Source organism: Corvus kubaryi, unplaced genomic scaffold (assembly GCF_017639235.1).
Source record: "Corvus kubaryi isolate FWS band 111438036 unplaced genomic scaffold, C.kubaryi_AGA036_p1.0 37334, whole genome shotgun sequence".
NCBI lineage: Eukaryota > Metazoa > Chordata > Aves > Passeriformes > Corvidae > Corvus > Corvus kubaryi.
In genome coordinates, this window is record NW_024581108.1 from 9,379,766 (window position 1) to 9,399,760 (window position 19,995).

General features: G+C 39.2%; 1 protein-coding gene across 10 annotated transcripts in view; it reads left to right on the top strand.

Moving 5' to 3' along the window:
• Positions 1 to 19,995, top strand: part of BCAR3 (BCAR3 adaptor protein, NSP family member) — an 87,508-nt gene that overhangs the window by 60,744 nt on the left and 6,769 nt on the right. For 8 of the 10 annotated variants that reach the window (XM_042030177.1, XM_042030175.1, XM_042030174.1 and 5 more), the window contains 4 exons: positions 12,936 to 13,064; positions 14,150 to 14,592; positions 15,187 to 15,287; positions 17,066 to 17,700. In XM_042030177.1, the coding sequence (XP_041886111.1) occupies positions 12,936 to 13,064; positions 14,150 to 14,592; positions 15,187 to 15,287; positions 17,066 to 17,700 (1,308 nt within the window). Of the gene's footprint in view, positions 1 to 2,219; positions 2,239 to 2,474; positions 2,574 to 12,935; positions 13,065 to 14,149; positions 14,593 to 15,186; positions 15,288 to 17,065; positions 17,701 to 19,995 lie in introns of those variants that run through there. The other 2 variants (XM_042030183.1, XM_042030182.1) reach the window with 2 other exon arrangements.

A 19,995-nucleotide genomic window follows, 5' to 3' on the forward strand; every position in this document is an offset into this window, starting at 1 on the left:
CCTGCCAGTCCAATCCTCCTTTTCTTGAAAAACTGGGGCTTTTATTCTTGATGATGGATGAGAACCTTTGTTTAAATTTCAGTGTAGGTTTACACATTGATAAGTCATAGTATTCCTGTCCTTTTTTTTTTTTTCCCCAACCCCATAAAGAACTCTTTTATGGAACTTCTAGTTACTTTCAGAGCAGAAGTGGTCCACCTTATTTTGCACTGCTAAATCGGTTGTTTCTGCTGCCAAAATAGCTAAGTCATCCTAACAGCCCTTCTTGTCACTTAGTGTACTTTGAGTTGCTTGTCTTGATAGCTTCTGTTCATGGTATTGCATGTGAAACCTTAGTGTGTGATACTGTCTTGCCAGCATTATAAAGCAAAAACACCTTGGCTGATGCAAGGTATCATCCCTCCTCCCTGCCCCTCCAGTTTTAAAATTGGATGAGAACTTTTGATTAATAGTCTTTAAAAATACAGTCCTTGATGAGATGTCCTGCCACAGTGCCAGAAAATTTCAGTCAAGAAACAAGAATCACAGTTGAGGCTTTGGGGTTTGAAGTCTTGCAGGGTATCTTTTAATCTTCTCTTCTCTGGCTACCTGCTGAAGCAATCCTATGGAGCTCCTCAAAGTGGAAAAAGAACTCAAATTAAAATATGCTGCAGCACAGTGCAAAGAGAAAAGGAGGGTACTTTCATATATTATCTACTCATTCATTGTTTGAGTTTTTCATGAAGTAGTCTACAGCAGGACTTCATCTTCATAGTATTTTCAGCTTCTTCTCTGGCCAATCTTACATCCTTTTTGTTGCCAGGTTTATTACTTTAAAGTCCATTTAATGTTCTGTTCTTTTATTTCTACCCTGTTTTCCTTTTCTCAGAGGAGTCTCTGGCACAGCATCTCCTACACATGGCCAAGTAGTCTGGCTATCTTTATGAACATTCTGGGTTTGGTGCTTAACTTGGTGGTAGGTACCTGCAAACCTTAGGTGGTCAGATAGGTAAGGGAACTTAGCACATCACACTTCCATTTCCTTGTTATCAACACTGAGGTTTCCTCTTCTTTTCAGATAGGCACTCCATCTCATTTTCCTTGAAAGTCAGTGCACATTTTATGTCTTTTCTTAGTGCTGCTGCTTGGTTTGTGTACCAGTTCCTGTTGCTGAATGCAGGCACTGAGGGCACTTCCCATTGTTCAGTCAGTGTGGGAAAGAAGTACTCTGTAATTAGGTGAGAGGTACCTTGCAAGTAATACCTGAGGACATCAATAAGCATTTAATATATGTGTCCTACTAATTATGTAATGTATTTGTTGCTGATGAAAAAGACAAGTAACTATTCATTTTAACTGCTCCTTGGCATTAATTTATTCCTAATCCAAGATAGAAAATATCTGTGACTTCTATATTTTTTAGGTACCACCCAAGTAATAATTGATTGATCTCTTCAAAGTTTGTCATTCTTAAGTGTTACAGGCTTTCTTGTACTGCTCAATCCAGTCCATCTGGTTTTCTTTCACCAGATCTGTTAACTAGGCTGCTATGGAGGCAATGTCTTGTCTCTTACAGTTATTATAATTACCCAAGTTGTTTGCCTTTTTTTGCCCTGGTTCTTGAGAGGGCCTTGAGGTATGTCAGACAGATTCTTTGCTGAGGAGCAGTCTGCTGACTGGTCAGTAAGCTATGGACTGTGCTGTCCAAGAGAATGGAATCACAGGCATAAATAAAACTGCTGCTTTTTATTTTGTTGTAGTGCTTACTTTTACTTTGCCAAGTCAGACATGTTCATTAATTCAGTTCTTTCTTTCTCAAGCGATTTGCACAGTCCCATGGGACTATCACCAAGATAAAGCTGGTCACAGAGAGTTTTAAATGCTGAAGGTACCTTGGTTGCAACACTGACAATGTTTACAGGGTTGGTTTCTTGCTGTTTTTTCCAAGGACTGTCTGCCAGAAGCTTCCTAATTAAAAATAAACATATTTATCATTTTCCTTGGTTACCAAAGCTCAATTCCTAGTTGTCAAACAGTAATCAACTCCTTTTCCTTTTTTTTTTTTTTCTTTTATGTGTGTATAATTGATGATGCAGGCATAGATGTTGCATGATTGAACTGGAGCAACTGATTAAGCCTTTATCAGCACAGGGAGACAGGTATTGTAACTCATCAGGAAGAGAAGTTTGCCTTGTGCTGATGGCTTAAACACATCTCTGAGCCGGGGGATACCAAGACAGAGGAGCTAGGATTTCACTGGTGAGTGAAACAGATCACATGAGGATTCTGGCACTCTGTATATGGCATGCTGGAAGCCAGCGTGCCAGCGGTCACTGAATTGATGGTATCAGCTTCAGCTGTGGAAAGTGTCCCGGGCTGATATGTGAGTAGGGGGGTGTAGCAGCTCTGGTAGGCAGTGATGATACTGAATAGCTTGCTGAACCTCAGAGCACTGCTAGTAGTGACTGTTCGTCTTCAGTCGTGAGGAACCACAAACAGCAGAACTGAAAATGCCGAAGGATTATAATGTTTTTCAAATGCTGATAGCAGCACTTTGCTGCTTTTATCATCGTAAGTCTATTATCAGAGTCAAGGTAGGTGCTCTTTTTCAACTACAGTGTGCTAGTCAGTAATGCTTTCAGCTTTTTTTTAGAAGTGTTTGTTTTTATACTATGGTACAGAGTGTTTCTCTTCTAAAGAACACCTTTAGAATTCACTATTGTCTCAGAGAGAAATTTAAACAACTTGCAGTTTTATGAGCCTGAGGCTGGCTGTCTTTATATTTAGGGACTAAGTAAAAATGCTTAAATGCTTAAAAAGGTTTGGGACTTGCTGAGGAGAATTTTAGAAAATTTTCAAGTTTTCAGAATTTAACTGATCAGACCATTTGGTTCCCTAACTTTTTCCACCTATTTAAGGAAAACACAGGCAATTGTGCTCAGGAGCACAAGTGTTTTTTAAATGCTTCAGACAATTTTGGATTTGTTCTTATATTTTAGATTTTTTTTTTAATTGCAACATACTCCTTGAATGGTTTGGGTTGGAAGGAATCTTTAAAGGTCATCTAGTCCAACCCTCCTGCCATGGGCAGGGACATAATTTACTTTATGCAAAAATGCTCTATATGCACTATAAGCAGAGGAAAAGCCTTCATAATCATTTTGAGTCACACTTACAGAAGTGTCTAAGCAACTGGGGAATTGTAGTCATGTGGGGCATCTAACTACTTTTGAGGATCTGTGAGTTACACTTCAGCTTTTAAATCTTTTTACTTAAGATTTACATGTGAATTGTTCTTTGATTAACACTGTGGAGAACTTGCAATGAGGAAGGATGTGGTTGCTGTTGTCTTGCCTTTTGGCTTTCAAACTTTGATAGAGGCAGTTAAAAGTTGGGAACAGCTTCCCCCTTCTCTCACCTTCAGTGATTTAGCCCTGTAACTGTCTGTTTCTGAAAGTGGGGTATAGGGCTCAGTCTTTTGGACACACAGAAAAAGGGATTCTGATCAGATTGACTTCTTCTGACCGGGACAGGTGTCAGCAATTATCATCACAATAGAGTGCAAAAGATGCTCAATTGTGCTGTAATTAATTTTTGTTCTTGTTTTAAAGCTTAGTTCTTCGGTTCTATAACTTTTTAAATGCCATTAGGGTTTATTGTTGGCTGTCAGAACAGTTAGAAAACTTGTTCTTGACCATGCATATACCCTTTGTTTAACTTGGCATGAATTTCTAAGACCAAAATAACGGTGGTGTTGTCATGGCAACTTTCCATTTAGTCTAATCCATATAGTCTCTAGAGAAACTGAAACATTAATAGTGTTTGCTGTATGGAGGGTAAAAAATAAAACCTTTTATGTAGAAACAAATTACAGTTGGGATCTTTCAAAAATAAGGCTCTATTTAAAGAGATTTGTAGCATTTAAAATAGATTTGAATGCATGTGTTCCAGTATGCAGATTTAGCATTAGTTAAATCTGATGAACTGCTATTTTAAGAAGTTTGGATGGTAGGGATCTGGGGTGCATTTGCTGAAGAGAAAATGGCTGTAGGTATAGAAACAGCCGGTGGTCAAATCAAGTAAGGTCTGAACCTTGGGGCCCAATGGTATGGATTCTGTGAAATGCCAAAGGGCCTAGGATAGTATGAACAATAAGATGGTATGAAATGAAGTCATCAGGTTTCTAATTATTATTATTATTATTATTTAATTTTTAAAAAAACTTCAAGCAAAATCAGTTTGTGTAATTAGATGAAGTTGGTTCTTGGTTTTAATAGTAAGTACAAGTGTAATGAAATACCAAATTGATCCATAAATAAGCATGCTGAAGTTCTCAACTACCCCTGAGAGATTCAGGTTTTTTCTGCATTGAGATATATTCGTTGTGTTATCCAATTTAGTTGAAAACAGTATGTCACCAAGCTCAGAGATGCCTTGTTGTGTCCCACCAAACCTCAGAAAGCAGTACAGCACTTGAGCACTCACATTCTGCGGCACTTAATTTTAGTGTGTGAAATTGGGATCTCAACAGCAGATGTTGGGTTTATTTTCCCATGCATTAATAGAAAATATAATGATCAGTGCAGAACATCTGAGCTTGGATCAACTCTTCAGTCATGATGTGTCAGTACTTTTCATGATGTCAATTGGTTTTTATAGCTGTTTACTGTTAAGGTCAGCTTTTACATTGAAGGAAATAGAGAAACTTCAAGGCAAGGGGGGTCCTGTTTGTGCTTAAAAAAGAAGAAAGTGAAGAGAAAATACTCAATAGTGACTTGTGCCACTTCCAAGCCAAAATATTTTTCTTTAAATTTGCATTTTTTGGGAAGAGATGAAGTAGGTTAAGACTAAATCAGTGATAAATGGTGACTTAAAAAATGCAGAGGTCTGAATTAATGAAATCAACTTTGCCACAAGACAGGGTTTTTTTAGTACTAATCAGTATGGTTGTCATGATCAGAAGGGGAAGGGCCTTGAAGTTCAAGTATTTTCATTCTTAATTGTCTGCTATGATTCACCCTCAGCTGAAGCTGCGCAAAAGGGGAAAGCCACTCCAGTTATCAGGACTGCCAAGTTTTGTAACTTCCAGCACATTGATGTAGCACATTACTGGGTGATGCACTAATGCTGTGAATGTGACGTGCGTAAGAAGCCTTTTATAAGCAGCTACTTATTGCAAGTGCCATCTCTTATCTTGGGTGAATTGCAAACACTTTTAATAGATAGTAGATCTTAATTAATATTTCTTCAGTGTGTGATGATCTAAATCTGTTCCACTGGCATCCTCAGGCTTCATATATCCAGTTTCAGCATGTTTGTGGAGGCAGTTGGATTTGATAACACGCGAGTTACGTGTAATCACCAGCCCAGCATTGTGGGTCTGCCTTCTCAGTGTTAGATTTGTTATTGTTGGAGAGGGGCAGATGTGAAAAGACTGACTGCTGAAAAATTATGTGAAATTTTGTATAGCTCCCGTAACATTGATTTCCTGTTGTCTTGTTGCTCAGTTTGAGTTTTGATGAGTCTTATATTATAAAATTATTTTCAATTTCCCATGGTAATTTTATAGTTACATGGCAGTAAAAGTTTGATTATCTTCTGTCATAAATATGTAGATAACACAGGGTCCACTGGTGCTCTGTAACTGATATCTGTTTGATGGGAATATTCTTCAGTAGGTATTTATGTATTTAACTTCTTGGTAGTACCTTTTATTTAGGTATGTCTCAGATTGAAACAAAGAAACCCCCTACATAACTGCTAACATCATTTCCCTTTGGAAATGGAAATCTCTAGGATCACTGAGCGAGGGGATTATGATTTGACTAACTCTCAACTCAGGATTTCTCAGGATCTGTATTCCGGAAATTAAGTTCTCTGAGCTCTGAATGTGGTCATATAGAAATGTTGTAAGATTTATAGAATTTGTTATAAGTGTGGCACTGTAGTGGGAAATGGTTGTTGAATCCACTACAATTAAGTTTTCCCATTACCTTCATTTAACATTAAATTGATCTTTGTACTAAAAGACTTTTTTTAGTTCCTTCATTCTAAACCAGTATCTTACTTATTAGTTGTCGTGGTTTGAGCCCAGCTGGCAGCTACACAGCACACAGCCACTCACCCACCCCATCCCACCACCCAGAAGAATGGAGAGGAGAATCAAAACTAAAACTTCTAGGTTGATAAAAGAGCAATTTAGTAGCTTAAATAAAGTAAAATATAATAATAAGAAATAATAATAATAACAAAGGGGGAAAAACCTCAAGTGATGCACAGTACAGTTGTTCACCACCTGCTGACTGATGTCAGACCCTGTCCCTGAACTCCTATCAGCCCCGCTTCCAGGTAATTCCCCATTTTATACACTGGGCATGATGTTCTGTAGTGTGGAATATCCCTTTGGCCAGCTCAGGTGACCTGTCATGGCTGTGCTCCCTCCCAGCTTTTTGTGCACCTCCTCACTGGCACAGCATGAGACACCAAAAAAGTCCTTGACTTAGGATAAACATGATTTAGCAACAATCAAAACATCAGTGTGTTATCAACATTGTTCTCATATTGAATCCAAAACACTGCACCGTACCAGCTACTGAGAAGAAATTAACTCTATCACAGCCAAAACCAGAAAAAATTGGCCACTTTTCTGTGTGCCAGGCAACTTTTGTTGTTCATAGTAGCAGAGTGAGAACATGCACATGATGGACTTTATTTGATTTTAAAGAGCCATTGCAGTCATGGTGAAAGTTTTCTTGGTAATTTGTTATCTTTTCATCATTAACCTAAAAAGTTGTCACCGGTTACCTAAAGAAGCACACAGAAATCTTGTGGCTGCAAAATTGCCATTCTCCTGTATTAATTCATCTCTCTGAGTAAATCACCCATTCTGTACCTCCTATTACTTAACACAGCACTTGCCATAGTCCTGTGTGAACCTTGTGCCCTCTGAACTACTGCTGGTGCAAGATTCTGCCCCTGTGAAGAGCCTTGCACTAGCTATAGTTCAGTTTCCAAGTTAATCAGGAAATGGGTTCCTGTGTTTAGAAACTCCCTTTGTCCAGTTAGTTGTTTCTCAAAAAAACTCTTCAGAAATCACTCTGTCTGTGTTTTTGTTTTGTAAGGCCTTGGCCAATGATGCTGCTTTTCTTTATAGGAGAAAATAAGACTGATAAAATAAGACTGCTTTTGAACAATATTGAAGAATTGGTTCTACATGAAAATTCTCAGTGCAAATCTGTTGGGTTTGATGGCCAGTTAGTAGAGTTATAAGTGAAGTTAAATACACTGTACTCATTAAGACATATTATAAATTCACATAACTGTATATTTTAAAATGCTTGTATTCATAGTGCCAGATAGGCAGTCTGATTAGGATCACAAGGGCACAGGATTGAAGACTGATGGGATCTCTGCAGGCAGTGAATTATATCTTGATCCAGAATTTGAACTTTGACAGTAAAATGTTCATTTTTTGTATGAACAAGGTGATTGCTGTCTAGTGGCTTGGAATTAGAGGAATTTTATTATTTTTCACTTTTCCAGATGTTTTTGGTGTCCTGTGTCTGTGTGTCCTATCCCTTCTTTCTTGTTTCACATCTTTGCCTTCCCTGTTGTTATTTCCTGTTCTTGTCCCAACATCCCCTTCATATTTTCTGTCAGTTGGTCTTTCAGTTAAATTATCCACTTGGCTAAAAGCTAGGTAAATCTCACAAAATTTAAGTTTTTTGTTAATCACAAAGTTTCTCCCATTTCCTCATTTGTTTGGAGGCTCTGTAGGACCTAGTGATTTTACACGGTCAGAAAGTCACACTTCAGCATTCATGGTGTACTTAAGCAAATATAGCAGGCCTCCAGTGTTGGAGAAAAGATAGGTTTGTGAGAAATCTGAAATAGGTTTGGTTTAGATGGATTCTGTACATTTACTAAACTTTAGGCAAAGTACTAAAAGTTTGGGAAGGGTACAGACTTGACTTTCTTCCTCAGTCAGATCACACTTCAGTTTTCACAAAGCTGTTCTCATTTATCCCTAATAACTATCTCTTCTCTTTTTATTTTTTTCTTTAAACCTTCAAGGCAACAGGAAATCAGGTGGTTCCAAGGCTGCCTGTTGGGCTTATTTAAGTATCACCTGGCAGAGCTGTGCAAAGCACCAGGAAGTAATTGAGATTGGATGGAAATGGGGCCCCCTTTAGTCTTCTACCCATAACAGTCCTTGGCTGTGCTTTGTGTAAATAATACTTTGCCAGAAGGATACAAAGAGAGATGATGTGAATTTTGGCTTTATCCGAACTGAATGAGGGACCTAGAATGACAGATTTTGGACCACTTCCAAACAGTGTCTAAAATTAAAAGCGTTTCCCTCATAATTCAGATTGTCTTAGGAAAAAAAATATAAGAAAAAGAAAAAAACCCCACAACCAAACAAAAAAATCAAAACAATAAACAAAACACATCATCACCTTAGAGAGGAATTGATTAATAACAATACAGAAATAACTGTGGGACTTCCTTTTGTTTACTACCAACCTCATACAGTAGATTATTCAGCACAATCTATTGTGATAAATTCTGTTAGGATGGTTGACACAAGAGCTTGATATAGCGAGTTCCCTTTGGAGAGTGCCACTCACTCACATGAAAGTAATCCCTTAGATGCATAAACAGCAGATTATTGTGAGAAATTCCCATCAAAATACATTCACAAATTTCAGAGGTACAGCATACTGTGGTAGGTAGGTCAAGTCCTCTTCAAATTTGCTTTAAATGAGATCATATTTTGATGTTTTATTTCATTAAACTTCGATATTTTCCAGGTTTTGGTATGCTAGATTAACATTTGCCTGGAAAAAAAAAAAAAAAAGTAAAGTAATAGGTAACATCAAGGATAGCTTGTTACATCTGTAAGCACAGTTAGCTGCTGGTTTAATGGCCCTGAAGTAGAAATCCTTTGTGAAACGTAATTCACTTCCATGAAGCTTCTTAGTTTATTAAAAACACTAACTACTGACTGAATTTTTTTCCCTCCTTCTAAAGTCTTGGCTCTCTAGGTTTTCCATAGTGTATGTAAGCAGGATTGAGGGTTTTTGCCAGAGGTTGATAATATCGTATTGCTAGGAAGTTGTATATTTTTATTTTAAGGACCTGTGCACAAAAAGTCAGCATGGCAGAAATATCTTAAAATAGCACCAGGACTGGAAACAATGCAACTAAAATGTGAACAAACAGTTCTGGAAAGCACATACTTACAGGGAGTTCTTTGTAGGTCAGGAAAAGCATCTGTATTTGAAAACAGTTCTGCTGGCTTGATTTGCTTTTATATTCCAGGGATATCTGACAGGGTTGTTACTATGAAAGATCTCAAAGTATTTAAACTGGAAGCTTCCCTGTGTTGCTTCAACCATGTTTTGTTGCAAAATACATGGAAGTCTTTAATTTTTCCCTAGATTATTTTTAAATTTCTTTTTACCATCCACTTCATTATCTAGCTGTAAATGTAGATTCAGCTTTCTTTCTGTCATGGACTAGGAGCCAACAAAGTGTCTTAGGTGAAGAAATAAAACAAGGACATACTCCTAAATGCAGGTTTGTCACTATGAAATTAGGGCAAATTTACAGCCTACCATTGCTGTCCATTAACTTTTGGGTGCTATTGGGAAATGAGGCTGAAGTATCTGCATTGTGTTGTATGGAGTAAGTCACCTTTTCTTTTGAAATTGGCATAGCTAATAATTGTTGTAAGCCCACCCTCTTCTTTATTTACAGGCTTGCACAGGTTGTGCCTGGAGTGATTTTTGAGCCTTGCATGATGTGAAGTTCACTGTATGCAGAGATTCTTCCAGAGCAGAGGCCTTGGGTGTAGTGTTTAGCATAGAAGGGTATAGGCTGGTGAGATTACAGACAGTTCATCAGTCACAAATCTCCTTTGGTAGACATAGTTTCTATAAGAAATCAGTGTCAGTGAACAAACAACTGTCCAGGAAGACATGCTATAACTAAACTTGCTTACCTAGGCAGTTTTCCCCTTGTGTATCCTGGGATTTGTGCTAGCCACTGGAGTTCTTTCACTGAATTCTGAATTGCATGAAGTTTATTTAAGCATGTTTGCTTCATCTCAGGAGATAACTGACCTCTGTGGCAATCAGAGTATATTCCATGGTGGAGAGGATTTTTAACAAATCAGTAATTATGAATGTTAAGAATTTAGTTGGTTTGGACTCATTAAATGTTTTTCTTGCTGCGTTGTTAGATGTAGTTCAAATGCAGTATGTATCTCATTAACTTCATTTGAGTAATGAAAAATCCGTTCAACCACCAGAAGAAATTCTAGGTTTCTATGCTGTATTTGTAATTAATGTGTATCTCTAAGTGGATCATCCTGATATTTTTAAGATAATTCGTGTCAGTACCATGGATGAAATTACTCCATTTCATCCTGTATAGGTCTTTGGTAAAGACCTATAGTTCTTTTTGTTGGCTAAAAGTATTACTCTCTTAAGCAAATTCAGTTATTGCCTTTGTATCCTATAGTCTGTTCTATTTATAATAGTTCCGCCTACCACTGAGATACAGTGAGATGCTTTTGGAATGATGATATCAATTTCTCTAATAGCTTTGGGTTCTTTAAGATCTCTATTCAGTCAAAAGCATCTTTTAAACCTTAAACATGATTCACATTACAGTAATAGTTCCTCTCAGAAGATCAGCAAAACACACAGCTGTGACTTCAAGAGCTTGTAACACCATTGCAGCTGGATGCCTTTGTTTACCCTGGAGGGGGTATTTTAAAAGCTCTCCAGCCACTTCCTTGTGCAATTAGGGGGAAAGGTACTCTTGAAAAGCCTCAGCTCAATTTGTGTGCTCTTCATTCTACCTTCAGCTTGTGTAGATGTTATAAGACTTGCTATTGTTCTCTTAAGATGTGCCAGTGAAATGGCTGTTAATTTTAGAATCATTGCCAGTCAGCTTTAAATGGCTTCCCAGCCATTTGAGTTGGGACATACAAGCAGTAGGTATATGCCAGAGGTCCTTCACCTGTCCTGTCTGATAGGTCACAAGGGTTTGGGGTGGCGGAGGAATTTTTGGCTTTACCTGACTATGTTTTGATACTTCAATATGGTTTTGAACTTCAGTCCTCATCAAGCCTCTTCTGTTACTCCTTCTATATCCAGTAACTTCACCTCTTCATGTTGCATATGGGTTTATGAACAAGCCTTTTCAGTGAAGGTCTTCTCTTTTTTTGTGGCATGGTTTCTTCCTGCACAGACTTCTCATAAAGCTTGGAAGGAGTTGATGCAAAACCTTGATATACAAATGCACAAAGAATTTACTTATTGATGAAAATGCTTGTCCATTTTGAACCAGATTTTTATGGATAAATAACACCTTATTCTGGTTCACAGAAGGGAAACTAAGGTGAAAAGTGATTCTTTACCAGGTTGTTTTTATCTTCCACCTTTCTGTTTTAGCTACTAGTGTTTGTCTAAGAGAAGCCTTAGTTTTCTCTGAGAAAAGCAGAGAGAGAGGAGAATTTATCTCAGAATTTCTCTGGCTCCCAGCATGTTTAAATTGTCTTGGCAGCAGGATGCCTCCTCTGGCATTATCCCACCAAAAATCTGCTGTCTGGTAATCTGTTGTAATTCAGTCTGCCTGAAATTGCAGGGAGGATTGTTGAAAGAAGTGTTAAATGTGTGCCACCTGCTCCCATGGTTAGGTGCTGTGAGTATTCACTGTGAAGAAGAAAAAGCTATAGAGAGCAGTGTTCATGGAAAGAACAGGAATTGGTGGGCAAGCCTTCCCAGTTCTTTTTAAAATAATGCATGTGTTCCTTATTTGGATCAGTGTGTCAGTTAAAGGAACCGGTGAGCTTTGGCTCATATCCAGACCTAAGAAAAACAACCATAATCATAATGCACTGGAGCAAAATGCTGCATTTTAGTCTGTGCACCAGCTGGAGGCCCCCTCTCTCTCTCTCTCCTTTCCTTATCCCTTTTTTTTTTTTTTTTTTTTTTTTTTTTTAAATGGTCTTTCTCTGAAGAGAGGGTATACTCTGATTCTTTGATCAGTGTAGAACATGTTCGCAGGCTTTTGAAACTTTTCAGCACAACAAAGATGGGCTAGAGTCCCAGCCCTTGGAGAATGAAAGGAAGTCCAAAGTACTTTCCTGCCCTGAGTGCTTATGCAGGAGTACGTGGCTGCTCCGGAGAAGATCCTGCACCTCACTGTTAGCAACGCTGCACCCATAAGAACTAGTGAGCCAGAGTGGGCCAGCATGAAAGCTGTGCTCCAAGAAGAGATGAAGGCAGAAATTTTCCAGAAAATCTTACAGTAGTTGTATAGTGGTGATGGAGATGTCTTCAAGCAAAACTGATGCATTTCATGCTAAGGGGCATCAAGACCAACAAGGCCCTTTAGGAAGGGAACATCTTGGATGTGCAGATTTAATGACCATTAGGAGTAAGCCCTTTAAGATTGAAATTTTACTTTGGCAAATTTAGTGCAACAGAATTAATTAACAACTAAGTGTGTCCAGATTAGCCTGGAATGTTCTTAGCTAGATGGGTTCAAAGTGGGCTGGTGGTAAAGAATCTAAATTTTAAATGGAAGTTTAAACAGGACAAAGAATATTGGAGCAGGGTGTTTGGGTCCAGCTCCATTTTTTTGGATATAGTTAGAACTCTTACTGGAAAGAGGAAGTAAGAGAAGTGACTTTGTAGGTGTGTCATTATTAGTTTGGTGTACAGACAGAACACTTTGCTCCATTCTGTGCAGTGTAGAACAATCACATGTTATCTCACAGAATGCTGGGGTTTGCAATACAATCTAGAGAGCAAAGCCAAGCCAGCCTGCTGAAAGCAGCACCTGCATTCCAGTGCAGGTCATATGATGGAAGTTATAACCCAGGTAAAATGTTAATCACTAAACTTGGCACAGCTGAAGCTTTTAATCTTTTATTGCAGTTTTCTAGGGAGAGGCAAGTTATGGACAACAGCCCGGAAAAACTGAAGAAGGAGTTAGAGGAGGAGCTGCAGCTGAGTAGTGAAGACTTGCGTAGCCATGCCTGGTACCACGGACGTATTCCTCGGCAGGTATGTGGTCTTTGCATTGCCAAATGTGCTTTGAGCTTTTATTGACAAGCAGAATTTCACTGAAGTGCTATACACCTATCTGGTGCCTGAATTAATTTAGTAGGAACATAATGCCTATTTGTATGAAAGCTATAGTATTTATCACATAGCTTGGCATAAAATGGGGCCGAGGAAGTATGCAGGGCAGACCTGGTGGAAAATAGATGTATTTCAGGATTTCTGTGCACTGAGTAAATCTGGAAATGGAATTTAAGCTTTATTTGAGAATACTTACGACCACATACTGTTTGGAGAACACTGACATTAATGTGGTTCAATATTCTTAACGAAAGTTAAAATGTTATTTATTTTCTTTCTTGCACTTGAACTGGGGGGAGAGGAAAAATGCCGCAACAAAATCAATGCAATCACTTCAATTTTGATCCTTACAAAAACGTGTCAAGGCTGGGGTTGGATTGGAGCCTCCAGAGCCACTGGAGCTCCCCCTGCTGGCCTCCCTCCGCCCCGGGGCACGGCCAGCTCAGCTCCCACACGTTCGGCACTTGGCTCTTGGCGTCCTTTTTATCGCATGAAAGGACTAACTCAAAACAGAAAAACAAGATGTCTCTGACTCTTCCTAGTCAGTAGTATTCACATGCAGTGTTCACAAAGAATAAAAACAGGAAAGTTTCTGTCGTGTAAGGTAACAATGAAAGGGCGGAATCCAGGATCTTGTATTAATGGCTTCTAAACTTCAGTGTGACTCTATATTCAGATGATTTAAACTTAAAATCCTGGGTCACTGCTTTGCCTTCATGCCTTATTTTCTGTTAGCAAACTAGAAGGAATACACATGCAAAAGTGGGTCAGCTTCTGGCTGCTGGCTCCTTCCAAGAAGCCCTTCCAAATCTCTGTTGTGGGATGAGTTTTTAATTTAGAATTGGAGACATCATTCTTCTACCACACTTCATGCTTGCTTTGTATTTGTGGCTTTGTCTGTCCTCCCAGTGTGGCCAAATTAATTCCTGTGTTTAAGAATATTTTGTGTTAACGTATTGTTTTCTGATTCTGAAAGTAATTTTTTGTGTAATTCTTTCTCCTCAAAGGTGGCAGAAGGCCTAGTTCAGAGAGATGGAGATTTTCTGATTAGGGATTCTCTCTCCAGTCCTGGGAACTTTGTTCTTACCTGTCAGTGGAAAAATACCCCTCAGCATTTTAAAATCAACAAAACAATTCTAAGACTCAATGAAGCCTACTGTCGTGTTCAGTATCAGTTTGAACTGGAAAGTTTTGACACTATCCCTGGCTTAGTCAGGTACTATGTTGGGAATCGCACACCAATATCAAAGCAGAGTGGAGCAATTATTTTTCAGCCTATCAACAGGACTGTGCCTCTCAGGTGTCTAGAAGAAAAATACGGTGTAACCCCAGTCCAACAAAAAGAGGCAAGCACCCCCGAAGGAAAAACAGAAACTGCCAAAAGGCTGAGTCTTGGTATATCCAGCATGCAGTCCCTGGAGCAGAGCATACCCAGAGGAAATCTTTTGAGGTACCTTAATTTTGCTGTCCTTATGGAAGGAAATGGAGTTAAGTGTATCAGCTCCTAATGAAGGTGATGATGTGAGTTTTCACTCTGATTTGAGATGGAACAGCGGACATGAGGGTTTGCTGATTTTTAGCAGAGGATCAGCAAATCTACAAAGTGAGAGCAAATGTAGACTCTGGAAGCACAACAGCACTGCAGTGACTTGGCAAATCTTGACCATGTAAGACAAAGGATTAAAATAACATCTTGCTGCTGCTCCGGAGAAGTCTGGTTTTCCATAGTTGACTCCCAAAATAAAAACACTAACTGTGGGATAATGGGTCCTAATTTCAGTGTCCAAATCAAATGTTCCATTAGAAAGTTTCAATGTTCAAAGAAATACCTTCATAAATGCTGCAGGAGGATGCATGGTATAGCCCATTTCACTGCCACTACAACAGCAGTTTATGAATGAATGAAGTACCTTTTATTATCATAAGTTGCCCAAGTGGAAAGCTTATGATCCTTGCACTGGTTATGATATATTCTGGCAGTTAGATTTGTATCTAAGTGTTGCATATATTAATATGGTTTTGTTTGCATTTTTGTTTACCCCAGAAACAAAGAAAAAAGTGGTAGCCAGCCAGCTAGTTTGGATCATGTTCTGGAGAAAAGATTCCCATTAAAGGCTCACCAATCAGAGAGCTATCTGCTAATAGGTATGTTTTGTAATCAGAAGTTTCATGTGTCCAGGTGGTCTGTTACTCTTCAGACCAAAGTGAGACTGCTGAATGTTCGGAGTACTGTAAATACAGTTATATTTAATGGCCACTGTAAGCTGTGTTAGCACACTGCTTGCTCTTCAAGTCACTGGAACAGGATTTTTATTTACAATGCACCAGCTAGTTGAGAACCTTAGCACACAACGCAGCAGGCTTCCACACCAAAAAAATGACACCTGTGGTTGGCATTAATACCTTTTTTGATGGTATTACCTTTCCTCACTTGTGCTTGACAAGAACTGACTTGTTTCACTCATGTCTTTCTGACAAAATTTTATTAAGTAGTAGAAGTGGTGTTTCATGGAAATTCTGGTAACCACTTTTTCTCAGGGTAAACTATGCAGATGAGGTAATGTTCCTCTCTAGGAGAAAAACACTAGCAAGGCCTTTGTACTCAGTTCTGTTCTTCCGTCTCCCTCAATCTCTTTACCCTCCATCCCTTTTGCTTTTCATTCCTTTTGCTGCTGGCTGGTTCCATAGCCACTCTCATCCTAAGCAAGGGATCCAGGGTGTTGGATCAGTTGTTGATAGGGGCATTTTATTTCTCAGATTCTTCAAAGGTTTAAGCAATTGTTTCCATACTAACACACTTGTCTATAGAAGCTTGCAATAATGCATCTCTTCCCATGTGGACAAACTAGTATTTGACTTCCAAGGCTGCTCATTTTGAATATGGTACTGTTAGAATTTTTCATGCCTATTGTAGGAAGAGCTCTTATGGCAAAGAGAATATTAAGTATTTGTATAGTGAGACTGCATTTTGATAGAAAGGGTGTGCTCCTGTGTTTTAACAGGGGGATGGACAGACATTTACAAAGTAAGTTTCCGTCCATCTGTAGTTGAATTGATTATTCCAATCCATGGCTGCAGATACTTTCATTTTGGTATTATAACAGCCTGAAGAGCACTGCTGTGCATTTTGTCATAGGATCCTCTGAGTAGGTTCTGTTATCATACTGCTTAAGGATGGTGACAGGCTGGGATTTGGAGTTTTTGTTTTATATCTGGAATCAAGCAGTAACACCCACACAATGCAACTGGCCATTTTGCTGTAGATACCAGCAAATGCGCTGAGAACTGCAGATTGGGAATGTCTGACACAGGACTCATCCCATATTGGATGCCAAGGTTTGCATATGCAGCGGGTACAGGATGAGGCATAAATACACAGAAGTATACGGCTGTGTTTCTCCAGCTCTTCAAACTAGCTCTGTTTTACAAAAAGATTAGCATTCCTGAAATTCATTCCTTCCATACTTTAGTTCAGGTTCAGGCTTGACTTTGGGAAGTTTTGCTTTCATCTCAAACTTGTCGTTCTCAGAAATGACTGACTCACCTTTTACACGGTGCGGCTGGAAGTTGCTGTTTTTATAGTCTAGATCAGGTTACAAAGAAACCTCCTATTCCAAGCCATGGAGGCTGTCCAGCTCTGACAGGATAGCCTATGTATGCAGCAGTGACTGGAATTACTGTCAGCATTACCACAGAATAATACTATGGTGCAGCTGTTCCATGTGTTTGCGATTTTGGGAGGATCAGCAAGTGAATGGAATTTGCTGGCTAGGTCATTCCTCAAAATATACCATTTTGCCAGCAAATAATTAACATGACCTGACAATATTATCCTTAGGAAATAGCATTAGGACATGAACCCTGGCAGAGGCACCAGGAATTGTATGTATTTTGGCCTTCTAAAACACTGTTTTCCCCTACAGGTTCAAGACATCCATCTCGATTACCTGAAGCAGATGCAAACTCCTGTCCAAGCTCACCTGCATTTAGAACAGGCAGTGAACCATCTCTAAGCCCCACAGTTGTTCAGAAAGTCACATCAGAGTCACTGCTAGGGGAAGCTCTTAGAGGATCAGACAGTCAACTCTGTCCAAAGCCTCCACCTAAACCCAGCAAAGCACCCCTGATGAAGCCCCCAGATTCTCCTTTGGCTTCCCACAGTTCTGAAGGACACTATTGTGAACTAAACCCTGCCAGGCATCCAACAGCAACAAAACAACACTTGTGTCAGAAAAACAGCTATGTGGAACATCTGACACAAAAGGAGAGGGGAACATTCAGGCACTCTGAAACAAACTATTTGATCCTTGATGATGATCCTACAATGAACACTGCAGATCCTTTAGAAGCTTCAACTCAGATGGCTGAGGAAGACAGCATCTTTTCTGTACCAGTCTATGAGATGGTGTCTAGTTTTAAACCGAATGATTTTGAATCCAAACTACTTCCTCCTGAAAACAAGCCATTGGAAACATCCATGTTAAGAAGAGTTAAGGAGCTTTGCACCAACAATAACCCAAAAATTATTGCACAGCATATTCTTAGAATGGACTGCAAGGTAAAAAAAAAGATCATGCATTTTATTTTATATTGTCCCAGTTTAGACTTCAGAAGAACTGATTTGAAAAGAATAATGGGTAGATTTGAAGCTAATGTAATGTTTGTATTGCTTACAGGAATTTTTAGGTGTTTTTTTTCATTTGAAGAAAAATGTTCACAAACTCTTTGGACTAAAGGTCTCTCGTTATGCTTGACTTTAGACTCAAATTCTCTAAGTCCCATATGTCTTTTAAATCTCCTATCAGTTGCTGCATACCTGTGATTCAGCCTTTCTCCTGTATTGGAGGAAGAGCTCTCTGTGCTGTGAAGCACTGTGGGAGGAACTGCTCACAGCAGGAAATAGCTCGTTTGGGCAAAGAGCAGGCAGACCTGGTTGCCACATGGCCATTATATACGTTGTTCAGTGGAACTAAATATATTTAAACTTCTAAAACCGGCTGCTCTTTTGTCTGAGTTCCTCTCTTACAGCTGGATAGGTGGTGTGGGAAAATAGCTATCAGGACTTGTGCTCTCCTCTCCTGTGAGAGAACTCTGCTAGTGGAATTGCTTAGAAAGATGTAAAAAATAAAAAGAGCTATTTTTCACATTGTAGACTTTGGTCAACTGCCAGGGCTTGAAGATCAGCTAATGGATCAGAAAGACAGGAGAATCATCTCCTAATGAGATGATGACTTTGTGTAACTGCAGTTAAATCTGCACCATTTTGCTGGCATGACTGAGAGCTGTACCTGCTGCAGAGCAGCTACAGGAACCAAATGGTGCGGTGGGTATCTAACCCCCCCACTTCACTGGGCTTTGGTGGTTTTCATCTTTTTAAGAACAGTTTGAGAAGCAAAACACATGGCTACTTAGTGGGCAACTCCATTGCAGACAGGGAGGGCAGTGGGAATGGTGATACTCCAGAAGCACATCTGTAGCATTCTGCTGGTGCTGCTACACTGATGGACACGGTAGGCCTGAGGAGGGGGCAGTTCCCTGGAGCAGCCGAGTGTGTGAGTCCTGCCAGCTGCTGGGGGCCTGCCAACAGCAAACACAGCTTTTTCTCTCCTCAGTAGCACTGTTGGCTGCTGCTAAGTGAGGCTTCCTGCAGACCAGATGACTCAGAAAAACTCAGCTCCACAACTGCTCACTCTTCTCAAAAGTGGTAGATTGAGGCTTCTTTACTATGATTCCAAGAGTATTAATGGCATTCTCTAACATTTTAGTTCCAAAATTCACTTTCTCCTTCCTTCCTTCAACCTAATAACTAAATTATCTTTAATATATTGTTAAAGAGTATGTTGCTTGAAGGTATAGGATATGCATGCCTTAGAGAAGTAGTAAGTTTATATATATGTATGTATGCATATATTATATTCAATTAGCTCATTATTAGACCCCATATTTTAAATACTGTAAATTTGCAATGGAGCTAAGGCACCAACTAGCCTGCTGGAATTAATTAAGAGTCATTGGAGGGCTTTGTAGAAACAGATTTTTGGATTTTGGAGCAGGAACAGTAACTAGCTGGGACAGGTAGAGAAGTTATTTGATGTTTGCCTCTGAGTGCTGAGCCAATGCCTGCCATTTACTGGCAACTTGTTGCATAGACTGCACTGATAAGAACTGCATGATGCAATGAGATTGGCATATGAATTGGGCCAGAATGAATGCTTTGTACTGAGAACCCAGGCTAAAGTTCATATGTCTTCTGTGTGTCATCAGTAATTCAGTTTGCCTTTTAAATAATGACATTTCTAATAAGGAATCACCCATATGGTAAGCGATGAGGTGAGTATTTGCCATTTGCATACCTGTGATGGAATAGCAGTCAGTGTCTCCAGGGGCTTCGTATCACTCCTGCATCTCTAGAAGTGAACCAGGTTTTTCTACAGTGCTGTTTTGTACTGGTGAGGCTTGTTGTGCAGCCCAGATTGCTTTCATCATTTCATAGACAAAATAGCTTGCTGATGGGTGTATCAGAAAATTGCAGGCAGATTGGTTTGTAATCTTACACCATCATATTAATGTGGTTTTGCTTATTATTAGCAGTTATAATTGTTATTGAGATAACCAGTAGCTAATATAATATGTTTAAAAAGCAAAGACAAATTGGCGAGGGTGTCAGCTTTCACACACTGACTTTGTAAGGCATTCAGTACTATGTCCTCCTTAGCCCTTTTGCTAATTCATCTTTATGAACCTAATTCATCTTTAGGACCCTGTGGTGTAACCAAAAACATTTTGAGCAGTTTTTTTAGAAAGGAAAAAAGCAAAGCAAGTGTGTATGTCCTTAAGGCAAGGAGCAGTGCTT